The sequence below is a fragment of the Erinaceus europaeus genome, chromosome 15 (genome assembly GCF_950295315.1).
Source record: "Erinaceus europaeus chromosome 15, mEriEur2.1, whole genome shotgun sequence".
In the NCBI taxonomy this organism is placed as follows: domain Eukaryota; kingdom Metazoa; phylum Chordata; class Mammalia; order Eulipotyphla; family Erinaceidae; genus Erinaceus; species Erinaceus europaeus.
This window is the reverse complement of record NC_080176.1, coordinates 25,752,712-25,777,271: the sequence shown is the minus strand read 5'-3', so window position 1 is coordinate 25,777,271 and position 24,560 is coordinate 25,752,712. Positions and strand designations below refer to the sequence as shown.

The 24,560-nt window shown below is 49.2% G+C and overlaps 4 protein-coding genes across 8 annotated transcripts in view; 2 read left to right on the top strand and 2 right to left on the bottom strand.

Moving 5' to 3' along the window:
* Nucleotides 1-24,560, top strand: part of LOC103124156 (NXPE family member 3-like) — a 100,943-nt gene that overhangs the window by 63,676 nt on the left and 12,707 nt on the right. The gene's annotated exons all lie outside the window — the stretch shown is intronic.
* On the bottom strand, nucleotides 9,748-10,888 carry MBLAC1 (metallo-beta-lactamase domain containing 1). Its single transcript, XM_007534850.3, has one exon. The coding sequence runs from the start codon at nucleotides 10,768-10,770 to the stop codon at nucleotides 9,952-9,954; it is 819 nt and encodes a 272-aa protein (XP_007534912.1). The 5' UTR covers nucleotides 10,771-10,888; the 3' UTR covers nucleotides 9,748-9,951.
* Nucleotides 11,277-16,381, bottom strand: CNPY4 (canopy FGF signaling regulator 4). Its single transcript, XM_007534820.3, has 6 exons — nucleotides 16,222-16,381; nucleotides 13,757-13,883; nucleotides 13,566-13,662; nucleotides 13,265-13,387; nucleotides 12,123-12,240; nucleotides 11,277-12,038 (listed from the first exon to the last, which is right to left on the bottom strand). Exons 1-6 carry the CDS (start codon nucleotides 16,334-16,336, stop codon nucleotides 11,911-11,913), a joined length of 708 nt encoding a protein of 235 aa, XP_007534882.1. The 5' UTR covers nucleotides 16,337-16,381; the 3' UTR covers nucleotides 11,277-11,910.
* On the top strand, nucleotides 18,987-24,519 carry TAF6 (TATA-box binding protein associated factor 6). The gene is made up of 14 exons (XM_007534821.3): nucleotides 18,987-19,196; nucleotides 19,297-19,383; nucleotides 19,487-19,640; nucleotides 19,806-19,862; nucleotides 19,968-20,087; nucleotides 20,809-20,954; nucleotides 21,034-21,111; nucleotides 21,209-21,310; nucleotides 21,392-21,574; nucleotides 21,693-21,767; nucleotides 21,897-22,022; nucleotides 22,831-23,004; nucleotides 23,609-23,803; nucleotides 24,008-24,519. The coding sequence occupies exons 1-14, from the start codon at nucleotides 19,041-19,043 to the stop codon at nucleotides 24,386-24,388; spliced, it is 2,034 nt and encodes a 677-aa protein (XP_007534883.3). The 5' UTR covers nucleotides 18,987-19,040; the 3' UTR covers nucleotides 24,389-24,519.

Below are 24,560 nucleotides of genomic sequence, written 5' to 3'. Positions count from 1 at the left end.
TCTCCCTTTTCTGTCTCTCTGACTCTTTGAACTAAAGAGAATGAGAAAACTGGCCTGGGGAAACACTATGGTATTGAGCATAAAACCCTGGTTTCATTTCCTGGCATCAGATTAATTAAAAAGAAGTCAGAGGAGCAGAGGAAGTGCTGGCCACAGGGCAAGAGGCTGGGTGCAGGGAGGTGCCTTCTGCCTTTGTTCTTGAAGAAGCCTGAGACCTTCTGTTCCCACCCACCTGCCCCCACCCCAGGGTCCCTGCTGCCCTGCACAGTACTCCTTTCTCTGTCCCTGGAGCAGAGCAGACATGGAGCCATCCCTGATGATGCCACTGAAGATGATGAAGATCATGATCATCACCGTGAGGGTGATGATGATGATGATGACATCTCAGACTGGTGAGTGATGGGACCTCCTAGCCCTGCCCAGGGCCTCAGGGGAGGGTGCTGGGGTCTAGGTACTCTCTCTCTCCCTTCCTCTCTCTCTCTCTCTCTCTTTCTCTCGATGGCTTCAAAGTCACTCCTCCCCTCCCTCCTCCAGGCAGCTCAGAAGACTGCAGAAAGTCTGGCTTTTAAATCGACTAGCCAGCTCATCTCTCAGCCCCCGAGAGGGGCTCCATCAGCATCCCCTTCTCCTTTGGCTATCCCTGGGAGTTAGCCAAGGACCCCAGTATGAATATAGCCTGGAGATGGGTTTCCATGGAGACTCCATTTATGACAAGGGCAAGAACTTCACCCACCAGGCTTTCTAGCACCAGCTCTCCCTGCACTTGCCCAAGGGCTGGAGGAATGTCTCCCTCAGGATCCAGAACCTGCGGAAGGAGGACACCTCCACCTACTTCAGCCAAGTGCAAGTGGACACACTGAGATGCAGACAACTGTCGTGGGGGTCCATCCTGGAGACCAGACTCACTGTCACCCTAGGTAAGTCCAGCTGCCCACACCATCCTGTGTCTGCCCCATTCAGGCTCTGGAGGATATTATTATGTGTGCTTAACCCGGTGCACCACTACCCAGCCCCCCTCTCCATCCATCTCCCCATTCTCTCTCAATTTCTCTTTATCCTAATAAAAATTAGAAAAAAGGGAGTCGGGCAGTAGTGCAGTGGGTTAAGCACACATGGCACAAAGCTCAAGGACTAGTGTAAGGATCCTGGTTCAAGCTCCCGGCTCCTCAACTGCAAGGTAGTCGCTTCACAAGCGGTGAAGCAGGTCTGCAGGTGTCTATCTTTCTCACCCCTCTCTGTCTTCCCTTCCTCTCTCCATTTCTCTCTGTCCTATCCAACAATGACAACATTAACAACAACAACAACAAAACAAGGGCAACAAAAGGGAATAAATAAATAAATATTTAAAAAAAAGACTTTCATGCCTGAGGCACTAAATATCCCAGGTTCAATCCTCAGCACTGCCATAAGCCAGAGCTGAACAGTGTTTATGTCTCTCTCTGTGTATCTTTTTTTTAAATTTCTTTATTGGGGAATTAATGTTTTACATTCCATAGTAAATACAATAGTTTGTACATGCATAACATTTGCCAGTTTTCCATATAACAATACAACCCCCACTAGGTCCTCTGTCATCCTTCTTGGATATGTATTCCCCCCACCCCACCCCAGAGTCTTTTACTTTGGTGCAATACGCCAAATCCAGTTCAGGTTCTACTTGTGTTTTTTTCTTCTGATCTTGTTTTTCAACTTCTGCCTGTCTCTCTGTGCATCTTTTGCTCTGTATCTCTCTTTCTAAATTATAATGATAATAATATTTTTAAAAAATAGCAGATCCCGGGGGCTCAGGCAGTAGTGCAGCAGGTTGAATTCGAGCCCCCAGCTCCCCACCTGCCCGGGAGTCGCTTCACAAGCGGTGAACAAGTCTGCAAGTGTCTTTCTCTCCCCCTCTCTTTCTTCCCCTCCTCTCTCAATTTCTCTTTCTCCTATCCAACAACGATGACATCAATAACAACAACAATAATAACTATAATAAAAAAGGGAATAAATAAATAAATTAATTAAATATATTTTTAAAAATTAGCAGATCCCGAAGAACTTCCGGAGGCAGAGCTACGAGCAGCAGATTGCTTTCTCTCCTCTCTTCTCCTCTCCTCTCCTGGATCAAGTAGGAATACAAAGGAGACCACCCGGAACCGAAACAAGACAGGACTAGACTGACCACAGGAACCCAGTAAATCACCGGTGAGTACAAACACATGTGGCTGGTGACAGAGAGGACAGAGGAGCCTAAGGAGAGATTAAGTGACTGCTAACAGTTCATCAGTTTATCAGTTGAGACACCACCTCCAGTCTGCTCCACCAACAAGGGGACAGCTTAAGGGAGGAGAGGACTCCCCAGAGACTCACCAAGTGCAACTCTGAGTCTCCATTTCTACTACCCTCAGAATCTGGAACAGCGACAGGGAGGGACACCAGGGGACAGAGATCTAACCAGGAAACTCAGGAGAAGATCTATACCTCAGTGGCATAGCTGAGGGGCTGTGAAAGCCTCTTTGCATAACCACTGGATTATCTCTGCCACACCCTGCTTTATCTCTTGCTCAGGAGTCAGTGATTAAGCTAAGAAGCCTATTGATAGTTTAAAAGCCCTCAGGCTCCCATAGCCTAAAGGGAAGAGAAAAAAAAAAGAGGCGTTTAAACCACTGAGCTCCAACTCAGAGATTTAAATACTATTGAAACAACTGTTAACTTCCACCACTGTGAACCTTTTAATTAACTTACTTAGACACAAGTCAATCCAGGCAATAGTGATCAAATAATTTGAAAAGTACTGACAAAGGGAACTCATAACATAATATATAAAATGGTTAAAACAACAAGAAAAAATATTGGAGACTCGAACCAGGACAAGAGTCCAGCTAAAAGTCCTCCAGAGGGTGAAGCACAAAACGAGTTCAACATCCAAACATTAGCTAAGGAAATAATAATGGGAGTGAGTAAAGAATTTGAAAAAATTGTAATCAGAAATGCAGGAACAACAAATGAGAAAATGGAAGAAAATTCTAATTATCTCATGGTTATTAGAGAGCTGAAAGCTGAAATCGCTGAGCTAAGAAGGCAACTAGCTGAACAAGCTAAAACAGTATCAGAGGAGGGCAACAAAATAGAGGAACTCCAGAAAGCAGTAGAGGGCAGAGAGAATAGAATCTATGAGGCTGAAGACAGAATTAGCAAGATTGAGGATGAGTTACAGACAACTAAAAAAGAAGTAAGAGATCTCAAAAAGAGATTAAGAGACGCTGAAAACAACAACAGAGTCCTATGGGATGACTTCAAAAGAAACAATATACGCATTATTGGCTTACCAGAGGAAGAAAGAGAAGGAGAGGAAGAAAGCATTCTCCAGGCCATAATAGCTGAAAATTTCTCTAGTCTAGACAACACCAAAGACATAAAGATTCAAGAAGCCCAGAGGGTCCCAAACAGAATTAACCCAGACCTAAAGACACCAAGACATGTCATACTTAGATTGGAAAGGAATAATGATAAAGAAAGGATCCTCAAGGCTGCAAGAGAAAAACAAAGAGTCACCTACAAAGGAAAACCCATAAGATTAGCAGCAGACTTCTCCATACAAACACTACAGGCCAGAAGAGAATGGCAAGATATCTATCGAGTGCTCAATGAGAAAGGCTTTCAGCCAAGAATACTATATCCTGCTAGACTGTCATTCAGACTAGATGGAAGCATCAAAACCTTCTCAGACAAGCAACAGTTGAAGGAAGCAACCATCACCAAGTCTGCCCTGAAAGAAATTCTGAAAGGTCTCCTATAAACAACCAGACCACCACAAATAGGACATATATCAAAACACTCTAAAACTCTACACTCTAAAACTCTACAAGAATGGCGTTAAAATATCTTCAATCTTTGATATCAATAAATGTCAATGGCCTGAATTCACCTATTAAAAGACACAGAGTAGGAAGATGGATCAGAAAACACAACCCAACAATATGTTGTCTACAGGAAACTCACCTAACCCAACAAGACAAACACAGACTTAAAATGAAAGGATGGAAAACTATCATACAAGCCAATGGCCCACAAAAAAGGGCAGGAACAGCTATTCCCATATCTGACATGATAGACTTTAAAATAGATAAGATTAAAAAAGACAGGAATGGACACTACTTAATGCTCAGAGGATCAGTCAATCAAGAGGACTTAATAATTATTAACATCTATGCACCCAATGAGAAGCCATCTAAATATATCAAACTTCTACTGAAAGAGCTACAGCAATATATTAACAGTAACACAATCATAGTAGGGGACTTCAACACCCCACTCTCTCAACTTGACAGATCATCCAGGCATAAAATCAATAAAGACATAAGGGAGCTAAATGAAGAGATAGATAAACTAAACTATTGGACATTTTCAGTCATTCCTCCCAAGAAACTGGAATACACATTTTACTCAAATCCACATGGGTCATTCTCAAGGATAGACCATATGTTAGGCCACAAAGACAGCATCAGCCAATTCAAGAGCATTGTAATCATCCCAAGCATCTTCTCAGACCACAGTGGAATTAAACTAACACTTAACAATCAACAAAAGATTAGTAACAGTGCCAAAATGTGGAAGCTCAACAGTACACTTCTTAACAACTTCTGGGTCAAAGAGGAAATCAAGGAAGAAATCAAAATGTTTCGAGAGTTCAATGAAAATGAAGACACAAGCTATCAAAATATTTGGGACACAGCTAAAGCAGTCCTAAGAGGGAAGTTCATAGCTATACAAGCACACATTAGGAAACAAGAAAAAGCACAAATAAACAGCCTGATTGCACATATTAAAGACCTAGAAGAAGAACAACAAAGGAATCCTAAAGCAACGAGAAGGTCAGAAATCACTAAAGTTAGGGCAGAAATAAATAACATTGAGAATAGGAAAACCATACAAAAGATCAATGAAAGTAAATGTTGGTTCTTCGAAAGAGTGAACAAAATCGACAAACCTTTAGGCAGACTCACAAAACAAAAAAGGGAGAAGACCCAAATAAATCAGATAGTAAATGAAAGAGGAGATATCACAACAGACACCGCAGAAATTCAACATATCATGCGAGGCTTCTATGAACAACTATATGCTACCAAGCTAGAGAACCTGGAAGAAATGGACGATTTCCTAGATACCTACCAACTTCCAAAACTAAGTAAAGAGGAAGTGGATAACATGAACAGGCCCATCACAGCTAATGAAATTGAAACAGTTATCAAAAATCTCCCCAAAAATAAAAGTCCTGGACCAGATGGTTTTACAAATGAATTCTACAAAACCTTCAAAGAAGAACTAATACCTCTACTTTTAAAAGTCTTCCAGAAGATTGAAGACACTGGAATACTCCCTGCCAGCTTCTATGAAGCCAACATCACCCTGATACCAAAAGCAGACAGGGACACAACCAAAAAAGAAAACTACAGACCAATATCTCTGATGAACATAGATGCGAAAATATTAAACAAAATTCTAGCCAACCGGATACAGCAGTTTATCAAAAAGATTGTTTATCATGACCAAGTGGGGTTTATCCCAGGCATGCAAGGTTGGTTTAATATACGTAAATCAATCAATGTGATCCACCACATCAACAAAAGCAAGACCAAAAACCACATGGTCATATCAATAGATGCAGAGAAAGTCTTTGACAAAATACAACATCCCTTTATGATCAAAACACTACAAAAAGGGGGAATAGATGGAAAATTCCTGAAGATAGTAGAGTCTATATATAGCAAACCTACAGCCAACATCATACTCAATGGTGAAAAACTGGAAGCAGATCAGGTACTAGACAGGGCTGCCCACTATCACCATTACTATTCAACATAGTGTTGGAAGTTCTTGCCATAGCAATCAGGCAGGAGCAAGGAATTAAAGGCATACAGATTGGAAAAGAAGAAGTCAAACTCTCCCTATTTGCAGATGACATGATAGTATACATGGAAAAACCTAAGGAACCCAGCAAGAAGCTTTTGGAAATCATCAGGCAATACAGTAATGTGTCAGGCTATAAAATTAACATTCAAAAGTCAGTGGCATTACTCTATGCAAACACTAAGTTAGAAGAAATTGAAATCCAGAAATCAATTCCTTTTACTATAGCAACAAAAACAATAAAATATCTAGGAGTAAACCTAACCAAGGAAGTGAAAGAATTGTATACTGAAAATTATGAGTCACTACTCAAAGAAATTGAAAAAGACACAAATAAGTGGAAAGGTATTCCATGTTCATGGGTTGGAAGAATTAACATCATCAAAATGAATATATTACCCAGAGCCATCTACAAATTTAATGCTATCCCCATCAAGATCCCAAGCACATTTTTTAGGAGAATAGAAAAAATGCTGCAAATGTTTATCTGGAACCAGAAAAGTCCTAGAATTGCCAAAACAATCTTGAGAAAAAAGAACTGAACCAGAGGCATCACACTCCCAGATCTCAAACTGTATTATAGGGCCATTGTCATCAAAACTGCTTGGTACTGGAACATGAATAGACACACTGACCAGTGGAACAGAATTGAGAGCCCAGAAATGAGGCCCCACACCTATGGACATCTAATCTTTGACAAAGGGGCTCAGACTATTAAATGGGGAAAGCAGAGTCTCTTCAACAAATGGTGTTGGGAACAATGGGTTGAAACATGCAGAAGAATGAAACTGAATCACTGTATTTCACCAAATACAAAAGTAAATTCCTAGTGGATCAAGGACTTGGATGTTAGACCACAAACTATCAAATACTTAGAGGAAAATATTGGCAGAACTCTTTTCCGCATAAATTTTAAAGACATTTTCAATGAAACGAATCCAATTACAAAGAAGACTAAGGCAAGTATAAACCTATGGGACTACATCAAATTAAAAAGCTTCTGCACAGCAAAAGAAACCACTACCCAAACCAAGAGACCCCTCTCAGAATGGGAGAAGATCTTTACAGGCCATACATCAGATAAGAGTTTAATAACCAACATAATATAAAGAGCTTGCCAGACTCAACAACAAGACAACAAATAACCCCATCCAAAAATGGGGGGAGGACTTGGACAAAATATTCACCACAGAAGAGATCCAAAAAGCCAAGAAACACATGAAAAAATGCTCCAAGTCTCTGATTGTCTGAGAAATGCAAATAAAAACAACAATGAGATATCACTTCACTCCTGTGAGAATGTCATACATCAGAAAAGGTAACGGCAGCAAATGCTGGAGAGGGTGTGGGGTCAAAGGAACCCTCCTACACTGCTAGTGGGAATGTCAATTGGTCTAACCTCTGTGAAGAACAGTCTGGAGAACTCTCAGAAGGCTAGAAATGGACCTATCCTATGACCCTGCAATTCCCCTCCTGGGGATAGATCCTAAGGAACCCAGCACATCCATCGAAAAAGATCTGTGTACACATATGTTCTTGGCAGCACAATTTGTAATAGCCAAAACCTGGAAGCAACCCAGGTGTCCAACAACAGATGAGTGGCTGAGCAAGTTGTGGTATATAGACACAATGGAAAACTACTCAGCTGTAAATAATGGTGACTTCACCGTTTTCAGCCGATCTTGGATGGACCTTGAAAAAATCATGTTGAGTGAAATAAGTCAGAAACAGAAGGATGAATATGGGATGATCTCATTCTCAGGCAGAAGTTGAAAAACAAGATCAGAAAAGAAAACACAAGTAGAACCTGAAATGAAATTGGCGTATTGCACCAAAGTAAAAGGCTCTGGGGCGGGTGGGTGGGGAAGAGTACAGGTCCATGAAGGATGATAAATGACATAGTGGGGGTTGTATTGTTAAATGGGAAACTGGGGAATGTTATGCATGTACGAACTATTGTATTTACTGTTGAATGTAAGACATTGATTCCCCAATAAAGAAATACATTTTTTTTAAAAAGGGGGGGTCAGGCGGTAGCGCAGCGGGTTGGGCACATGGGGCGCGAAGCGCAAGGACCAGTTAAGGATCCTGGTTCAAGGGCCTGGCTCCCCACCTGCAGGGGAGTTGCTTCACAGGCGGTGAAGCAGGTCTGCAGGTATCTGTCTTTTTCTCCCCCTCTCTGACTTCCACTCCTCTCTCCATTTCTCTCTGTCCTATCCAATAATGACATCAATAACTACAACAATAAAACAAGGGCAACAAAAGAGAATAAATAAATAAATATTTTTAAAAATTAAAAAAAAATGGTAATAGGAGAGTGGTCCGGGAGGTGGCACAGTGATAAAGCATCGGACTCTCAAGCATGTGTTTCTGAGTTCAATCCCCGGCAGCACATGTACCAGAGTGATGTCTGGCTCTTTCTCTCTCCTCCTATGTTTCTCATTAATAAATAAAATCTTTAAAAAATTAAAAAATAAAATAAAAATAGATAAGATTTAAAAAGATAGGAGTGGAAAAGAAATTAAAAAGAAAAAACAGGTGAGTATCCAAGTTATTTTGCTGGCTCTTCCTCTTTGTTTTTTTTAAACTTTTTTTATTAGCGATTCAATATTGATTTACAAAATACAAAAAAATTAAATTAAATTAAATTAAAATAAACAGGGGAACTGGCTATGGCACATTTAGTTGAGCACACACTACCATGGGAAAGAATGTAGGTTCAAACCCTGCTCCCCACCTGCAATAGGGGAAGGGTCACTAGTTGTGAAGCAGTGCTAGTGTCTCTCTCTCTGCTTCCCCTCTCAATTTGTCACGTCAAATAAAATAGAAAAGAAAAAAAAGGGCCACATGGTGGTGCACCTGGTTGAGTGCACATGTTACAATGTGCAAGGACCCAGGTTTAAGTCCCTGGTCCCCACCTGCAGGGGGAAAGCTCCATGAGTGGTGAGGCAGTGCTGCAGGTGTCTCGGTCTCTTTCCCTCTCTCCCCCTTCCCTCTCAATTTCTGGCTGTCTCTATTCAATAAATAAAGATAACAAAAATATTTTTAAAAGAAAAAAAAGGGGGAAGCAATTACAGAAGCCAGACCTTCTGCCTTCTGCAACCCTCAATGACCCTGGGTCCATGCTCCCAGAGGGATAGAGAATGGGAAAGCTATCGGGGGAGGGGGTGGGATATGGAGATTGGGTGGTGGGAATTATGTGGAGTTGTACCCCTCCTACCCTATGGTTTTGTTAATTAATCCTTTCTTAAATTAAAAAAAAGAAAAAAGGGAAAAAAGGTTGCTGGAAGTGGTAGATTCATAGTCCCTGTACTGAGCCCATAATAACCCTAGCGACAAAAATAAATAATAAATTTCAAATGCTGGCACTGAGAATCCTGCAGTTGCTTTTAATCTGCCTTACTGTTATGGTGTCGACTTGTCTAAGTCCTCAATTGACAGCATTCTCCCTCACTCCCTTGTAGCCCCAGGATCTAGAGCTGTGCCTGAGATACTGCAGGTGTTAAGTAGTCAGTGAATGAAGTGACGGAGGAGCGCCTTCTATGGCTCCCTGTTCCTTTCTGCACTCCGTGCGGGGTGAGAAATAGGCAGTTGAGGGGAGGGGGTAGGAGGCGGGGCTGGGCGGTAGCGCACTAAGTGCAAGGACCCGCCAAAGAATCCCTGTCTAAGCCCCCGCTCTAAGTAGGTCTGTAGGTATCTTTCTCTATCTTTCCCTTGCCTCTCAATTTCTCTCTGCCCTATCCAAGAAATGGAAAAAATGGCAACAGGAGCAGTGGACTCATAGTGCAGGCAACGAGCTCCAGCAATAACCCTGCAGGATGATCTCCGTTTATGTTTCACCTTACAGTGGGGTGGGGATTTTCAGTGCAGTTTCCAGTTTTTATTTCGGATGACCTTGTCGTCTACATAAGGAGCACAGATGATACAGACTGGTGCCAATTCTCGCTCCTCACTTGGTTGTATAGTGATACCGGTGGCATTGGAGGTAGCAGTACTTAGCACACTCTGTCCTTGGAGAACATGGATCCTAGGGGAGGGCAGGAAGCCACCACCCTCTGCTACTCAGCCCCGTCCCTCCATGTCACAAATTCCCTGTGGGCTCCCGTCTTCAACCCGCGAGTCCTGTGGGCTGCTCCTCAGCCCCTCGGTGCCCCTGACCACTGTGAAGGGGGCTCCGTGGCCGGGGATCACCACGTCGGCAATGCCTAGGACCCTCCTTCGGCTCCGCTCCTGGGCCACCGGGTCTTCGCTCAGCGCCTGCCACGAGCCCTCGTCGCCGTGGCGCTCGAACACGTCGCCCGCCACCACCACGGTGCCCATGCCCGTGCCGGCCACCACCAGACTCACGTCGCGCTGGCCGCCGTGCCCCGGCGTGGCCCACACCTCGAGCCCCGGCGCCAGCCGCAGCGGCCGCCCCTCGCCCAGCCCGTGCGGCAGGTAGCGGCCCCCGGGCAGGCACAAGTCGTGCGACACCAGCAGCGCCGCACCGGGGAACAGCCCCAGGTTCCCGATGTGGTCCGAGTGCCCGTGGGTGCCCACCACGAGAGTCACGTGTCCCGGCACCACGCCTTGCTCCGCCAGGGCCCCCACGAGCGCCTCGCGGGCCCAGGGGCCCCCGGTGTCCACGAGGATGGGGCCCCGGGCCGCCGCCTCCAGGGCGGTCTCCGCGTCGCCGCTCTCGGGCAGGGGCTCTCGGGTGTCAGAGGCCGGGCTCCAGGCCTGGGGCAGGACGAGGGTCACGGAGCCGTCGGCTCGCACCACCTCGCCCGGCCCCTCGGGCTCGGCGTAGCCCTGCAGCAGAACCATCACGGAGTGGCGGGCGCCGGGTATCCGCAGAGGACGGTCCCCGCGCAGAGGTTCCGTCCTCACTTCCCTGTTCATGGCCGCAGACAGAGCAGCTGGGGAGAGGACGTCCGGCGGTCGGATACGATCCAGTCAGCAGGAGTTACACACGCCCCGCCTCCGCCAGGCCGCCTTCCCCGCCCCTTCTCAAGATGGCGCCGCCCAGGGCCGCCTCCACGTGATCCGCCCGCTTCCTGTTCCCTCGACTAGCGTGGCAGAGCCTCCTTCCCACCTCATAGTCCAGAGGTGGCCCTTTTATTTTCCTTCGTTGCAATCATAGTTACTCTCTACCTTGGACCTAATCTTATCGCTTCTCCCAGGCCTTAACCCCACCCCCACAAAAAAAAAAAAAAAAGGAAACGAGCGTGAAAGTTTGTCCACAGCGAGTTCCCGTAGGCTCAAATATGGCAGCTCAGATCCGGAGTAATTTTCTAAAGACACATCTCAATGCGGTGACCCCTCGCCTCCGAGGATTGAAGTAACTGTAGTCCATTAGTTTCTAACAGGACAGTGGCCCTTTTCCCCTTGCAGCTGCTGCGCAGCAGTTTGGATGTAGCTGGGGATTTTATTTTGCTCTCCTTTTTCCTCCAAAGTTTACTAGTGATATAGAAAAATTGGCACCTTTGAAATAATACGGTGCATCCCTGGGTGAAACAAGTATGGAGTAGTACAAAAATCTACCCCACCTCAGCGATCAACATCGTCCCACTCCCATTCATTGTCCCCATCTTTGTTCAGTTTGTTGACATGTAGCCTCCAGGATGCAGGTAACATATTTTAAGTCTTAGCGAATGTTTATCCTGGCTCCTTCCTTGTCAGGGTCTAAAAACCCCCATGGTGCAAAGGTTCCTAAGGTCCATGGTTTCTATGCCATTGCTGACCTCTGGGTGGAGTGGGGAGGAACAGATATTAAAGGAAAAGCTGTCACCACCCACACACACACACACACACACACACACACACACCTGACGGCAACTAGAAGATTCACTGACAAGCAGTTACGGTAGGCCTCTATCTACAGCACCTGCCTTCTCCCCACAGCCACGCCATGCTGCATCACCAAGATTTTGCCTAAGACCAAATGGGAAACAAGTACAAGCTCCGGGTAAAGTCACTCACACATGCACACACTCCTGCTCATCTTCTCCATGACCTTTGCCCCTCCTGGGGGCTAAAGGTTCAAAGATCCTCTGGGTCATGTTTAGGGTGACCTGCTGTGTTAGTCTCTTCCTCCTCCTCTTCCTCCTCTGTCTTCTCTTGCCCATCAGTGACCTGCTCCTTTCCAGTCCAAGTTTCCTGTAAGCAATCTAGGTTGGGTGATAGAAAACAACTTAATATTTGTCATGGGGATAGAGCGAACTGTAGTCTAGTAGGAAAGAGGCCATGCTCACCAGTTTCAGCAGCTGACAGCACATGACCTTCACAGAGAAAATGCTGCAGGGGCTGCTCCTGGTGGTGGAAGTACCAGTCTCCCACAACATCTTCAAACTCCTCCAGCATTGTCTCACACTGGTCAGGGGGAAGAAGCAGAAGGGTCTCTGCTCTGCTGAGCTTTGGAAACCCTCACCCCTACCCTTCATTCCCCGTCTCCCCACCCACATCTCATCAACCTTGGAGAGGCAGGTGGCCTGAAGGGTAAACATGACTTACTATTGATAGATGTATCCTACTCAAATTCAATAGTTTGCTATCCCCTGCTCTGCTAAGGAGGCTATTAGGCTTTTGGGGCTCAGCTCCTTACTTGTGAGAAATAATTATAGTGCTACTACATCAGGTTGTTGTGAGAGAAAAATGAGGCAGTAGCTACAGAATTTGTATTCCTGATGTGATACATAGTAAGTGTCCTGTGAGTGGTAGTAGCTATTATGAACCTCTGCTGTTTCTGTTTTTGTGTTTTGTTTCTTTACCAGAGCATTGCTCAGCTCTGGCTTACGATGGTATGGGGATTGAACCTGGGACCTCAGAGCCACTAGCATGAGAGTCTCTTTGCATAATCACTATGCTATCCTCCACTATTTCTGTTTTTCTATTAGGCAATGCCAGGGAATGAGCTGGGGGCCTCATGCATGCACAATACTGCTAAGCAGCCTTCCAGCCACCACCCACCCCACCCCCCATTTTTATTTATTTATTTAAAGAATTACTAGTGGTGTTGGCCTCTGGGGCCTCTGGCAAGCAAGTCCTGTGCTCTAATAGGTTGTAGTATCTCCCCAGCCCCCAATTCTTCTATATCCTTGGGTTGGGGTGGAGTGGTGGTAGGGAGACTGGAGAAATACCACAGCTGCTCTACCATCCACAAAGTACCCTGGGTGCTGCCCACAGTGTAATGCCAAGGATCATACCGAGGGCCTTACACTCAGTAAAGTGTGTGCTCTACCTGCTGAGCTGTCTCCCAGCCCTCTGGAATGATTTCTTTCTATGTTCCTGGGTCCACTTCAATCACTAAAACCTGCCCTCTTCCCCTGCCTAAAAACAGACCTCCCTAGGCTCAAGCTACCCTCCAAGATTCCCTCCTCACAGTACCCCATCCTACCTGCTTCTTAAGGAACGTGACCTCCACGCTGGGTTCGTCCCACAGTTCCAGAGGGATCCCCAGATCCACCTTCACCCCTTTCTGCACCAGGCCTCTCAGTGTTGCCATGGTCTGACTCTGCCCCTGAAAGGTGGAATTTGCTGGTGAGCTCAACCTAGCCCAGTGCCCACCTCTGACTTCTTGCCTAACCCTAGCCCTGGAGTCTCAGGGGCCAGTTCCATGGAGGTGAGAATGGGGTGGGAACACTCCAGAGCAGGCTCTCAAGGGATACTGATGGTCATTTGAGCTCAGGAACTCTGACCTTGGCATATCTCAGCGAGCCCTTGCGCTCAGCATGGACACTATAATCCAGGATCCGCTCACACAGCTTCTCCAAGGCCTCTTCCAGTCTCGTTTCTCTGTGGGGAAAGGGGAAACAAAGGCTCCTGGACACTGCAAGAGCTTCCTGGGCTTCCCTGAGGCTGGAAAGGTGGAGGAAGAGCAAGGACTCACGAGACACTGTAAGGGACATGTCTCTTCCTCTTGCCTGTGTCCAGTACCTGCCCCAACTCCAATACTTCTCGGGATCTTCCAGTGCGACTCAGCTCTTCCTGTAGCTCCAGGCTCAGCAGCTTACACACTAGGTGCCCAAGCACACGTGCGAGACAAACAAACACACCGATGAGGCACTGGAGGCTGAGCAATGTCAACAGAACATGACGCTTACAAGCACAGGTGGAGGCAGACTGACTGGGCTGGACTCCTGACTCAGCCACTTAATAATGGTGTGACTGGTCTGCCATGCCTGCATTTCTTCTCCTCTTTGGGGAGTGAGTTTGGTGTAGATTGAGCACCTGGTTGAGCACACATATTACAAAGCACAAGGACCCAGGTTTGAGTCTCTGGCCCCCACCTGCAGGGGGAAAGCTTTCCAAGTGGTGAAGCAGGGCTGCAGGTGTCTCTCTCCCTCTTGATCACCCCTTCCCTCTCAATTTCTGGCTGTCTCTATCCAATAAACAAAGATTAAAAAAAAAATTAGGTAGATCAGCTTATATAGTTTCTAGAATAGTGCCCAGCACATAGCACTGTGTAGGTGGTTACTGTTGTTCTGTTATTTCTTGAGTGCTTTCTGTATGCGCAGTAGCAAAACAGCAATAAGACCCACAACCCCACCCAAGGAGCACTGTCAGTGTAGTTTGTAGTTTTTCTTGGGATCAAGAAAAAGTTCATGGCAGCCTGCTGTGATGAACCCCACACTTGGGGTAAATACCAAGACACCATCTCATGAGGAAATGCAAAATTCACTCAATGGTTATTTACTGACTTTCCATCAATCTTTGATTTCATTAAGGGTGTGCTTTGCAGCTATTCCACTACTGATTTTCCAGTACCTAGAACATGACCTAGTATACATTGGGTCCCCAGAAGGGGAATGGCCTCTACAGAAGTGTCAAAGCAGGCTGGTGAAGAGGCTCACTTGGACAGTGTGCTGCTTTGGCATGTATGTAACTTGGGTTCAAGCTCAGCCCCCACCATATTGAAGAAGTTTCAGTGCTGTGGTCTCCTTCATTCTCTCTCTCTGCCTCTCTGTCTCTATTAAAAGGAGGAGGAGGGGGAGGAGAGGCAGGGAAAGAGGTAGAGGAAGCAAAGAGTAAACAGAGGGGCAAGTACAAGGCACCATGCTAGGACCTGGAAGATAACTTATTCTACTTCCCTAGTGGCTTACAATATGATAGGAGGTGACCTAAAAGGAAGGCTTCTATAAGAGGTGAGGTTTAAAATCGGTCTCGAAAAGCCAAATACAGAAGCAAGAGGGTCATTCCAAACAAAGAGAAAGCCTAGAGGCACAGAGAGGCAAAGGGATAAGGCAGGTCTCACGAGTGAGAACTCACTGTGGCTGAAGCTTGGACACTGTGGGTGTGGGCCGTGAATGTGGAAATGTAAGAAAGGCTGGGGCCCTTGCAAGAATAACCAGAGAGAGATGCTGTGTGCCCCACCTCCCCCAAATGTTGGCTGTAGTCAACACAGTAGATAAAGGTAGACAAGGACTGACTTGTTGAGTTAGTTCTGTTTAGGATGGGGAGAAGAGTGGGAACACAAGTGAAAAGAGAGAGACTAGGACCAAATTAAGAAATGCAAGGTTAGGGGGTAAAGAACTGGGTGAGGGAGATAGCATAAGAGACTCTCATGCCTGAGGTTCCAAGGTCCCAGGTTTAATCCTCCCAACCACCAAAAGCCTGAGCTGAGCAGTGCTCTTGTTAAAAGAAAAAGGAGAAGGAGAAAGAAAAGAATCCAGGGTATAAATTAAGTGAAGAATACTACCAATTAGGGAGCCAGGACACTTACTCTGTGACCCTGCCTGAAGTGTTCCATCCCAGCGGGGCCCCACACCTAATGCAACTCCTGTAAAATCCACGCAGTACCCTCTGCAAAGTCTCACAGCTATGGGGAGCCTCTCCCGGGTGTGGGGGGTCCCCTTTTCCTAAAGAGCTTCAAAGTCTGCTTTAATTACCTCTCTAACTCCTTGGGAAGAAGACAGGGCCTGTAATTTGGAAGCGTCTCTGCCCGGGTGGGGCAGAGGATGTCTACAAGGTCGGAGCCTCACACCCCGCTCCTACAGGCTCTCCAGATCCAATCAGTCTTTGTGGCGTGGAGGAAGCATACAAGCTCAGGATGCCCAGTGCCATGCTGAGAAGAGGGTCTCTAAACTGTAATTCCCATAAGCCATTAGGGCCCAAGCTATTCAGAAACAGCGGGCCCCTGTGGAGGTCTCACAGGAATTATAATGTCATCATTTGGGCGAGGTGGGGGTCAGTGCTCCACGTTCCCTCCCTGGATCTCAGTTCAAATTGTCAAATTCTGCCTAGCTCCAAAAGAAAGTCTTCCCTCGGAGAGGCTCGCACCCCGCCCGATCAAGTCTCATTTGGTCCAGTCTAGACGCAGGGGGTGGGATGGGGGTATGCCCCCCTTTTAGGTACCTTCGCATTTACTGGGCAGTCGTTCTGTGTCACCATCCTCCTCCTTCGACGAGCCAGCCCAAGCCCCGGACACAGCTAACAGCAGAAGCCACGTCCCCAGATGCACAGGCCCCATGACAAAATGCTGGCCATAAACCCACTACCCCTACTGTGTACCTTCCCAACAACTTTGTGGAGGCGGCGGGTCCTTTAAATTCCGAGACGGTGACGGCTGCCTCTTTAATCCCACCCCTCCGGAAGGCGCGTGCGCAGTGTTCGACCCCAGGCTGCCCCACCGAGGTTTTGTGGCGCCTCAGGACGGTCTTGGCCGCTGGGTAGAGTAAGATGACATGGAAGGGATTAGGAAGAGAGGGCGTGACCCTGGGACGTAGATTTAAAAATATATGATTTCCTATCATTTTAGACCATGGAGCTGGGGAGGTCCTAGAGCTCGAGGAAGCGACAGCGTGGTGTCGCACGGATCCTGCCAGGACCTACAACCGGAGGGGGCGGGGCCAACATGGCGCCGGGCAGCGGCTGAGAGGCGCTGGGGCAGCGGTGAAAACTTCGCTTACGGGGTTCGGCTGGTGGGGGAGGGCCGGCCAGGCCCTGGGAGAGACCGTGTGCGGATCAGAGAGGGGACGACCGGCCGCGCATTCGTGCACTTAGGGCCTCGCTGTGTGTGCCTTCTCAGTGGATGGATGTTGCGGACACCCTTTTGAGTTCTTTACGCGCCTTTTCGTGTCGTGCCATTGCCCGGGGGACCCCCGACCCCCTTGCCCGCTGGGGACACCGCCACGCAGATCTGGCCGAAGCTCACGCTCGTCTGTGAAAACTTTCCGCCAACTCCACCGACCCGGAGGGACTCCTGGGGCGCGAGCATCATCTTTGAGTCCAGGAGATCGCAGGATATTGAAGGATCCCTAGGAGCTCTCCAGGTATCTGGGACATCAACCTGCTCTTGTATACCTGGCTCCAGACATAGTATGCATTGAAGAATTGCATTCCCTGCAGATACGACTTATGTAAAAATGAGGTTGGAGAGCTGGGATGGTTTGAGAAGAAGCAGATTCTTTTTTCGGCCGCCTTCTCACCCCTCCAACATGCCTCCACTCTGCCCACCAGCCCTAAACACTTTTGACTTAATGCTTCCTTAGGCCGCTTTTTCTTTCCTCAGCAGAGTAGATTCCAAAGCTGAGCCTGTATCTTGAAGTCTTCTCCGTAGTATCGACACACCCCTACTTCTCTAAGCCTCACGATTTGTTGAAACAAGTACTAAGTGACTGCTATGTCTGAAGCATCAGTTTCAGGTCTTGGAAAACCTAAGTTAACATAACAGACAGAGATCTTTGCCCACAGGAAAGAAAGGGAAATGTAATACATTGGAGGAAGCGATGTGATGTGTATTAAATATTAAATGCTGTGGGGAAAAAAAAGCAAAAAGTTGATTGAGGACTAGGTGCAGTATTAGAGAAGTAGGAATGGAGAAGAGTGTTCCAGGTGGAGAGAACAGAAGCTTGGCAGGTTTGAATAGCCAGGGGGTTGGTAAGACTGGCTCAAGTTGGAAGACAAGAAATCTTATGAAGAGAGGGCAGATCAGGAAGGGTCCAGTAGAGGACAATAACGACTAGATTTTTGTTGATGGCAGTAGGGACCATGGCAAGGCTTTGAGCAGAAAAGTGACGCAACCTAGATTAATGTTTTGATTATCAGTGGGGCTGCAGTGCTAGAGCAATGCTCAGATCCCCCACCCTCATCCTCTTTCATTGATAAGTAATTATTTTTTTTAATATCAAGAAGGGTCCTGAATCCTGCTGAGAGGTTAAATGAGTTGAGAACAGAGTAAGTCTTAGGTTTGACAATGTAGTATCATTCAGGATTAATTTCAAGATGGTGACGGATTAAGAGCTTTGCTGTATGCACAACTCAGGTTCAAGCCCAGCTCCCACCACATTGAAGGAAATTTCAGTGCTGTGGTTTGAACTCTCTCTCTACCTCTCTTAAAATTCTTTGGGAAGTTTGTTGCAAAGAAGAGGAAAATGGTGTGTAGTTCCTAGTAAATGGATAAATGGAATACAGAAAATACTTTTTTCCTTTTACTGTCACTAGGGTTATTGTTGGGGCCGGGTGCCACCACTATGAATCCACGACTCCTGGTAGCGATTCTTTCCTTTTTTTTTAGTTGATAGGACAGAGAGAAATTGGAGTGGGGAATAGTGAGAGGGAAAGAGAAAGAGTTACCTGCAGATCCTTCCTGTATTATGAAGCTTACCCTCTACCGGGAGAGGAGACTTGAACTTGGGTCTTTGCACATAATATGTGCACTCAACCAGGTGCTCCACTGCCCATCCCCAAAGACTTTCTAAATTGTGAAATGCAAACAACATAAAACTTACCATCTTTTATTTATTTTTTTTTAACCAGAGCACTGCTCAGCTCTGACTTATGGTGGTACGGGGATTGAACCTGGGGACTTTGAAGCCTCAGGCATGAGAGTATCTTTGCATAACCATTATGCTATCTACCCCTACCCAAAACTTACTTTATTAACCATGTACAGTTCAAAGGCCTATTAAGTACATGTGTATTGTATCACCCATTGTCCATCATGAAAACTTTTTCATGTTGTAAACCGAAACTCAGCTGATTAAACATGAACTCCCCACTCCCTGTAGCAACCACTCCTCTAGCAACCACTCCATGAATTCATGTAAATGGGGGCCGGGGACAGACAGAAACTTGGAGTCTTATCTTTTTTCAGTCTTTTCTGCACCCCTGCCAAGGTCTCTGTCTCTCCACCCTGGGGCTGTAGCCTTCAGGGAGGGATCAGGGCCTGCAGCATGGCCGAGGAGAAGAAGCTGAAGCTTAGCAACACAGTGCTGCCCTCAGAGTCCATGAAGGTGGTGGCTGAGTCCATGGGCATTGCCCAGATCCAGGAGGACACCTGCCAACTGTTGACTGACGAGGTCAGCTACCGTATCAAGGAGATCGCACAGGTGCGCCAGCCCCACCTCCCACCCCCACCAGCTGCCCTAGGGCACCTTCTTCCTGGGGTGGGGAGGATCTCAGAGCTGACTCCTACCTCCCTGTTCCCAGGATGCTTTGAAGTTCATGCACATGGGCAAGCGGCAGAAACTCACCACCAGTGACATTGACTATGCCCTGAAGCTAAAGAATGTTGAGGTGACACAGGGACCAGGTAGGGGGATGTCTCCACCCCTAGTGCCAGGCTCCCTGCTCAACCTTGTCTCTTCCTGTCCCCCCCCACCCCTCTCTCCTGTTGCAGCCACTCTATGGCTTCCATGCCCAGGAATTTATCCCCTTCCGGTTTGCTTCCGGTGGGGGGAGGGAGCTCTACTTTTACGAGGAGAAGGAGGTGGACCTCAGTGACATAATCAACACCCCACTGCCCCGTGTGCCTCTGGACGTCTGCCTCAAAGGTTGGGAGTCCGGGAGGGTGGCAAGGGGAGGGGCAAAGTATCTGGGGCTGAGGAAGCTCCCTACCAGAGAAGCCCTCCTAGGAGCCCCCTGGTGAGCTGCAGAAAGAGGGGAAGAGGCCAGCCTTGGAGCCTCATCCTCACCTCACCTTGGCCTTCCTCCCACAGCACACTGGTTGAGCATTGAGGGCTGCCAGCCTGCCATCCCAGAGAACCCACCCCCAGGTAGCCGCTTCGCATGCTCTCTTTCTTTCTCTCTCTCTCTCTCACTCCCTCTCTCCCTGCCACCTGCCTCCCTCCTTAGCCCTGCTGTGGCTGTTCTCCCACCAGCTCCCAAAGAGCAGCAGAAGGCAGAGGCCACAGAACCCCTGAAGTCAGCAAAGCCAGGCCAGGAGGAAGACGGACCCTTGAAAGGCAAAGGGCAAGGGGCAGCTTCCAGTGATGGCAAAGGTCAGTGTCTTCAGGCCAGGCCATTCCTGACTCTCACCCCAAAGCCAGATAGGGAGGGCAGGGGGCAAGGCTTTGGGACAGGAAGGACCAAGAAGTCTGAATGGGGACCAGGAAACAGCGTGCCCTGAAGAATACATATCTTCCTATGTGTGAGGCTCTGGGTTCCAGCCCTGGCACCACATGGGAGCACCAGGGATAACCTGGGGAGCAGTGTGGTGGTGGCTCTCCTCTGTGTCCCTCCTCCCAGGGACTGAGCTTGGGACCTGATGCTCATGGGCCCAGCACTGCCCACTCTTAGTCATCTAGAAGCTGTTTCTTTTTTTCTTTCCATATTGGATAGATGAGGAGGTGGGGGAGGGTAGAGGAGGAGACAGAAGGACCAGGTGGTGATGCACCTGGTTGAACACACATGCTACAATGCACACGGATCCGGGTTCAAGCCCCCAGTCCCCACCTGCAGGGAAGAAGCTTCACGAGTGGTGAAGTAATGCTGCAGGTGTCTCTCTTTCCCTGCCTCCCCTTTGTCTCTAGCCAATAAATAAAAATAAGAGACAGACCCCTGCAGCACTGTTTAACCACTCACAAAGCTTCCCCCTGTAGGCGAGGGGTCAGGGGTTTGAACTTCAGGTCCTTGCATGTGGTAATGTGCGCACTCTACCAGGAGCATCAGTGCCCTGCCCTGGTGCTTTGGTTTTGAGAACCACCTTCCCCCTTCACACAGGGAAAGAAAAGAAGGCGCCGCCCCTGCTGGAGGGAGCCCCTTTGCGGCTGAAGCCCCGCAGCATCCACGAGCTGTCTGTGGAACAGCAGCTTTACTACAAGGAGATCACGGAGGCCTGCGTGGGGCCATGTGAGGCCAAGAGAGCGGTGAGGCCCTACCCTGCCCAAGGCTCCCTCTCCTGGCCCCCCCACCCCTGGCCTTTGGGTCATTTGCTGCCTCCCACAGGAAGCCCTGCAGAGCATCGCCACAGACCCTGGGCTGTACCAGATGCTGCCCCGGTTCAGCACCTTCATTTCAGAGGGGGTGAGTGGATTCAGGGTGGCTCCCACCGGTGCGGAGGGGCCTGCTCATTTTCGGGAGGGGGTGGGCCTCACCAGGACCTGTCACCCCTTCCCCCCAGGTCCGTGTGAATGTGGTACAGAACAACCTGGCCCTGCTCATCTACCTGATGCGCATGGTGAAGGCGCTGATGGACAATCCCACACTGTACTTGGAGAAATACGTGAGTGGGCTGGGCCTGGGGAACCTGCTTGCCCCCGCCGTGCGGACCCCACGCCCAACTGACCAGAGCCTTCTCCCTTAGGTGCATGAGCTGATTCCCGCTGTGATGACCTGTATCGTGAGCCGACAGCTGTGCCTGCGGCCAGATGTGGACAATCACTGGGCACTCCGGGACTTCGCCGCCCGTCTGGTGGCCCAGATCTGCAAGCACTTCAGCACCACCACCAACAACATCCAGTCCCGCATCACCAAGACCTTCACCAAGGTGAGCTGCCCCTGGCAGGGGGCAAGGGCCAGAGGGCAGGGGGCTGGGGCTGCAACTCAACAGGGAAGTGGGCGGGTTCGGCAGACCTGGATCTGATTGGATGTGCTTTCCCTCACAGAGTTGGGTGGATGAGAAGACCCCGTGGACCACGCGTTACGGCTCCATCGCAGGCCTGGCAGAGCTGGGGCATGATGTTAGACCCCCGGGCAAGCGCTGGGGGGTGGGCAGTCTCCTGGGGGCAGCATCCCACCCCTTCCCCTTGGGAGACCCCAAGACCCTGGTTCCTCCCTTCCTCCCCTCATGTGCCACCACCCCCCTACAGGTAATCAAGACACTGATCCTGCCTCGGCTACAGCAGGAGGGGGAGCGGATCCGAGGGGTGCTGGACGGCCCAGTGCTGAGCAACATCGACCGCATCAGCGCAGACCATGTGCAGAGCCTCCTCCTGGTGAGAGCCCTTGCCCACCCCTACCCCAGCACACACACCCACACATTGGCACAGCAGCTACCAAAGAGCATGGGGTACCTCAGCCCTCCTGCCTGCGGTCAAGCATTACTAGAATGGCACAGATTGACCGAGATGCAGGGAAAGGAGGGAGCAGTCTCAATACAGTCTGGGCTGCCGGCTCACACTGTCCGAGGGGAGGCCTTGTCTCTGTGGCCCCTCAGGCAGCATTGGCACCTCCGGCAGTTGTCCATTCAATCTTGTGCTGGTACCTGGGGTTTCCCCACACCCCTCTCCCCCAAGATTTCTTATTCTAAGAGAGAGAGCACAGTAAGAGAGAGAATCAGGGTACTGGTCAGCTCTGGCTTCAGATGGTGCTCGTAGTGAACCTGCAGCCTCTGCAGCCTGAGGCAGCAAGTCAATGCTCTAAGAGGGTGAGCTCACTCCTGCCACCTCTTCTGTCATGAAGGAAACCCACAGGACCAGAGACAGCATCATGGTGACACAGAAGACTTGTGCCTGAGGCACAGTACCAGGTTCAATACCCAGCACCACCATCAGAGCTGAGCAGCTGAGCAGGGTTCTGGTCTCTTTCTTTCTCTCATTAAAAAAACAAAAACATACATCTACATATATATGAGAGTTAACTATTATGAGAGGCATGGGTGGGCTGTGGTGGTGGAGGAAAGAAAAGGAATGAAGCCTACAGCTTTCCTATAGCTTGCTGTGGGGAGAGCGCTCTGGCAGAAACGTGCTGTTACCAGGCCTTTAGAGACAGAAACTGGGCTGAGTCCTGGTCTTCTCTCTCTAGAAACACTGTGCCCCCGTCCTGGCAAAGCTGCGCCCACCGCCGGACAACCAGGACACCTACCAGGCAGAATTCGGGTCCCTGGGTTCCCTCCTCTGCTCTCACGTGGTCAAGGCTCGGGCCCAGGCCGCCCTGCAAGCCCAGCAGGTCAACAGAACAACGTTGACCATCACTCAGGTTGGTTCCTCTTTGAGGCCAAGTGCTGTCTGGGTTGTGTGTCAGTGCCACTGTCTGGGTCCTTAAGATGGGAGCAGCTGCTGCATTGGGCAGACTGAATAGAACAATCTGCAAGGCCAGGAAGCTGCTGGTGCAGGGAGACTGCAGACATGCTGGAGGGAGACTGGAGCTACTGGGGCCAGTGGGTCTTCTCTGGTGGCCAGATGAGGAAGGAGTATCCAGAGGGACAAAAAACCACCAAGGCATAGTATGACTAGCAGCATTTGACAGCACTTGAAGTTTTGAGACAGTGGACCTCAAGTGAGAACAGTGTGAGCTGGGGCGCCCTCACACTCAGGCCTGCACACTCACTTTGTAAGAGCCAGGGCCCTCTAGGCACCCACCCCTTATTGCCCTGAGACTCACTGAGAAGGGGCAAGAGAAGCCTTTCTTTTCCTTAAAGATGCGTTTATTTGTTTTGTGGGAGACCAGAGCACTTCACCATTTCCTGTGGAGCCAGACTTGAGCCTAGGACTCCACACGCACATGGGTGTGCCCTTCCACTGAACCTCCCAAGCTCAGCCCCTCTGCATAGTGACACCCCCTTTCTTTCTGCTTCTCGTAGCCCCGGCCCACACTGACCCTGTCGCAGGCCCCTCAGCCAGGGCCCCGCACCCCTGGGCTGCTCAAGGTGCCCGGCTCCATTGCACTGCCAGTCCAGACACTGGTGTCTGCGAGGGCGGCCGCCCCACCCCAGCCTTCCCCTCCTCCCACCAAGTTCATCGTCATGTCCTCCTCGAGTGCCTCCTCTACCCAGCAGGTACCGCAACTGTGGGCCCCAGGTTGGGGGGGGGGAGTGAGTCACCATGCTGCCCTAGGGTAGAACCCTGGGGGAAGGGCTTTCCAGTATCCTTGGGGCCCTGGCTGCCATATTTAGGCTCTTGGGCCCTTGAGAGTGGGACTCTGGCATCTCTGGGGACGGGCTGGACACAGGGCAGCTGGCGCATTCTTTTGTCTCCCCCAGGTCCTATCTCTCAGCACCTCAGCCCCTGGCTCTGGCTCCACCACCACCTCCCCTGTCACCACCACAGTCCCCAGTGTGCAGCCCATCGTCAAGCTGGTCTCCACAGCCACCACAGCTCCCCCCAGCACTGCCCCTTCGGGGCCTGGCAGCGTGCAGAAGTACATCGTGGTCTCTCTGCCCCCAGCTGGGGAGAGCAAAGGGGGGCCCACCTCCCACCCTTCTCCGGCCCCTGCTCCATCCTCAACGCCGTCCCCACTCGGTGCCAGTGCCCTCTGTGGAGGGAAACAAGAAGCTGGGGACAGCCCCCCTCCCGCTCCAGGGACTCCAAAGGCCAATGGCTCCCAACCCCCTGGGCCTGGCTCACCCCAGCCTGCACCGTGAGGCTGCCTCAGCCACTGACATTCCCTCTCTGGACTCGCTCACTTGGGGGGCAAGAAGTCTACTTCCTCTGTGTTACTTTCTTCTTAGATGTACAGCCAGTTCCTCAGAATAAAAGTTGGGTTTGTAATTGAGACTCACTTCAGTTCTTTCTGTCAGATACCTCTGGGAGGTA

Bases quoted from the DNA above. Each gene is read 5' to 3' on its own strand.
- CNPY4 (XM_007534820.3), bottom strand. From the start codon at position 16,336: ATGGGGCCTGTGCATCTGGGGACGTGGCTTCTGCTGTTAGCTGTGTCC. The intron at 13,884-16,221 runs GTACCTAAAAGG...TTGGGCACCTAG, and splicing joins ACTGCCCAGTAAATGCGAAG to TGTGTAAGCTGCTGAGCCTG. The intron at 12,241-13,264 runs GTAGGATGGGGT...CCCCCTGACCAG, and splicing joins TCACGTTCCTTAAGAAGCAG to TGTGAGACAATGCTGGAGGA.
- TAF6 (XM_007534821.3), top strand. From the start codon at position 19,041: ATGGCCGAGGAGAAGAAGCTGAAGCTTAGCAACACAGTGCTGCCCTCA. The intron at 19,641-19,805 runs GTTGGGAGTCCG...TTCCTCCCACAG, and splicing joins TCTGGACGTCTGCCTCAAAG to CACACTGGTTGAGCATTGAG. The intron at 21,311-21,391 runs GTGAGTGGGCTG...CTTCTCCCTTAG, and splicing joins CACTGTACTTGGAGAAATAC to GTGCATGAGCTGATTCCCGC.
- MBLAC1 (XM_007534850.3), bottom strand. From the start codon at position 10,770: ATGAACAGGGAAGTGAGGACGGAACCTCTGCGCGGGGACCGTCCTCTG.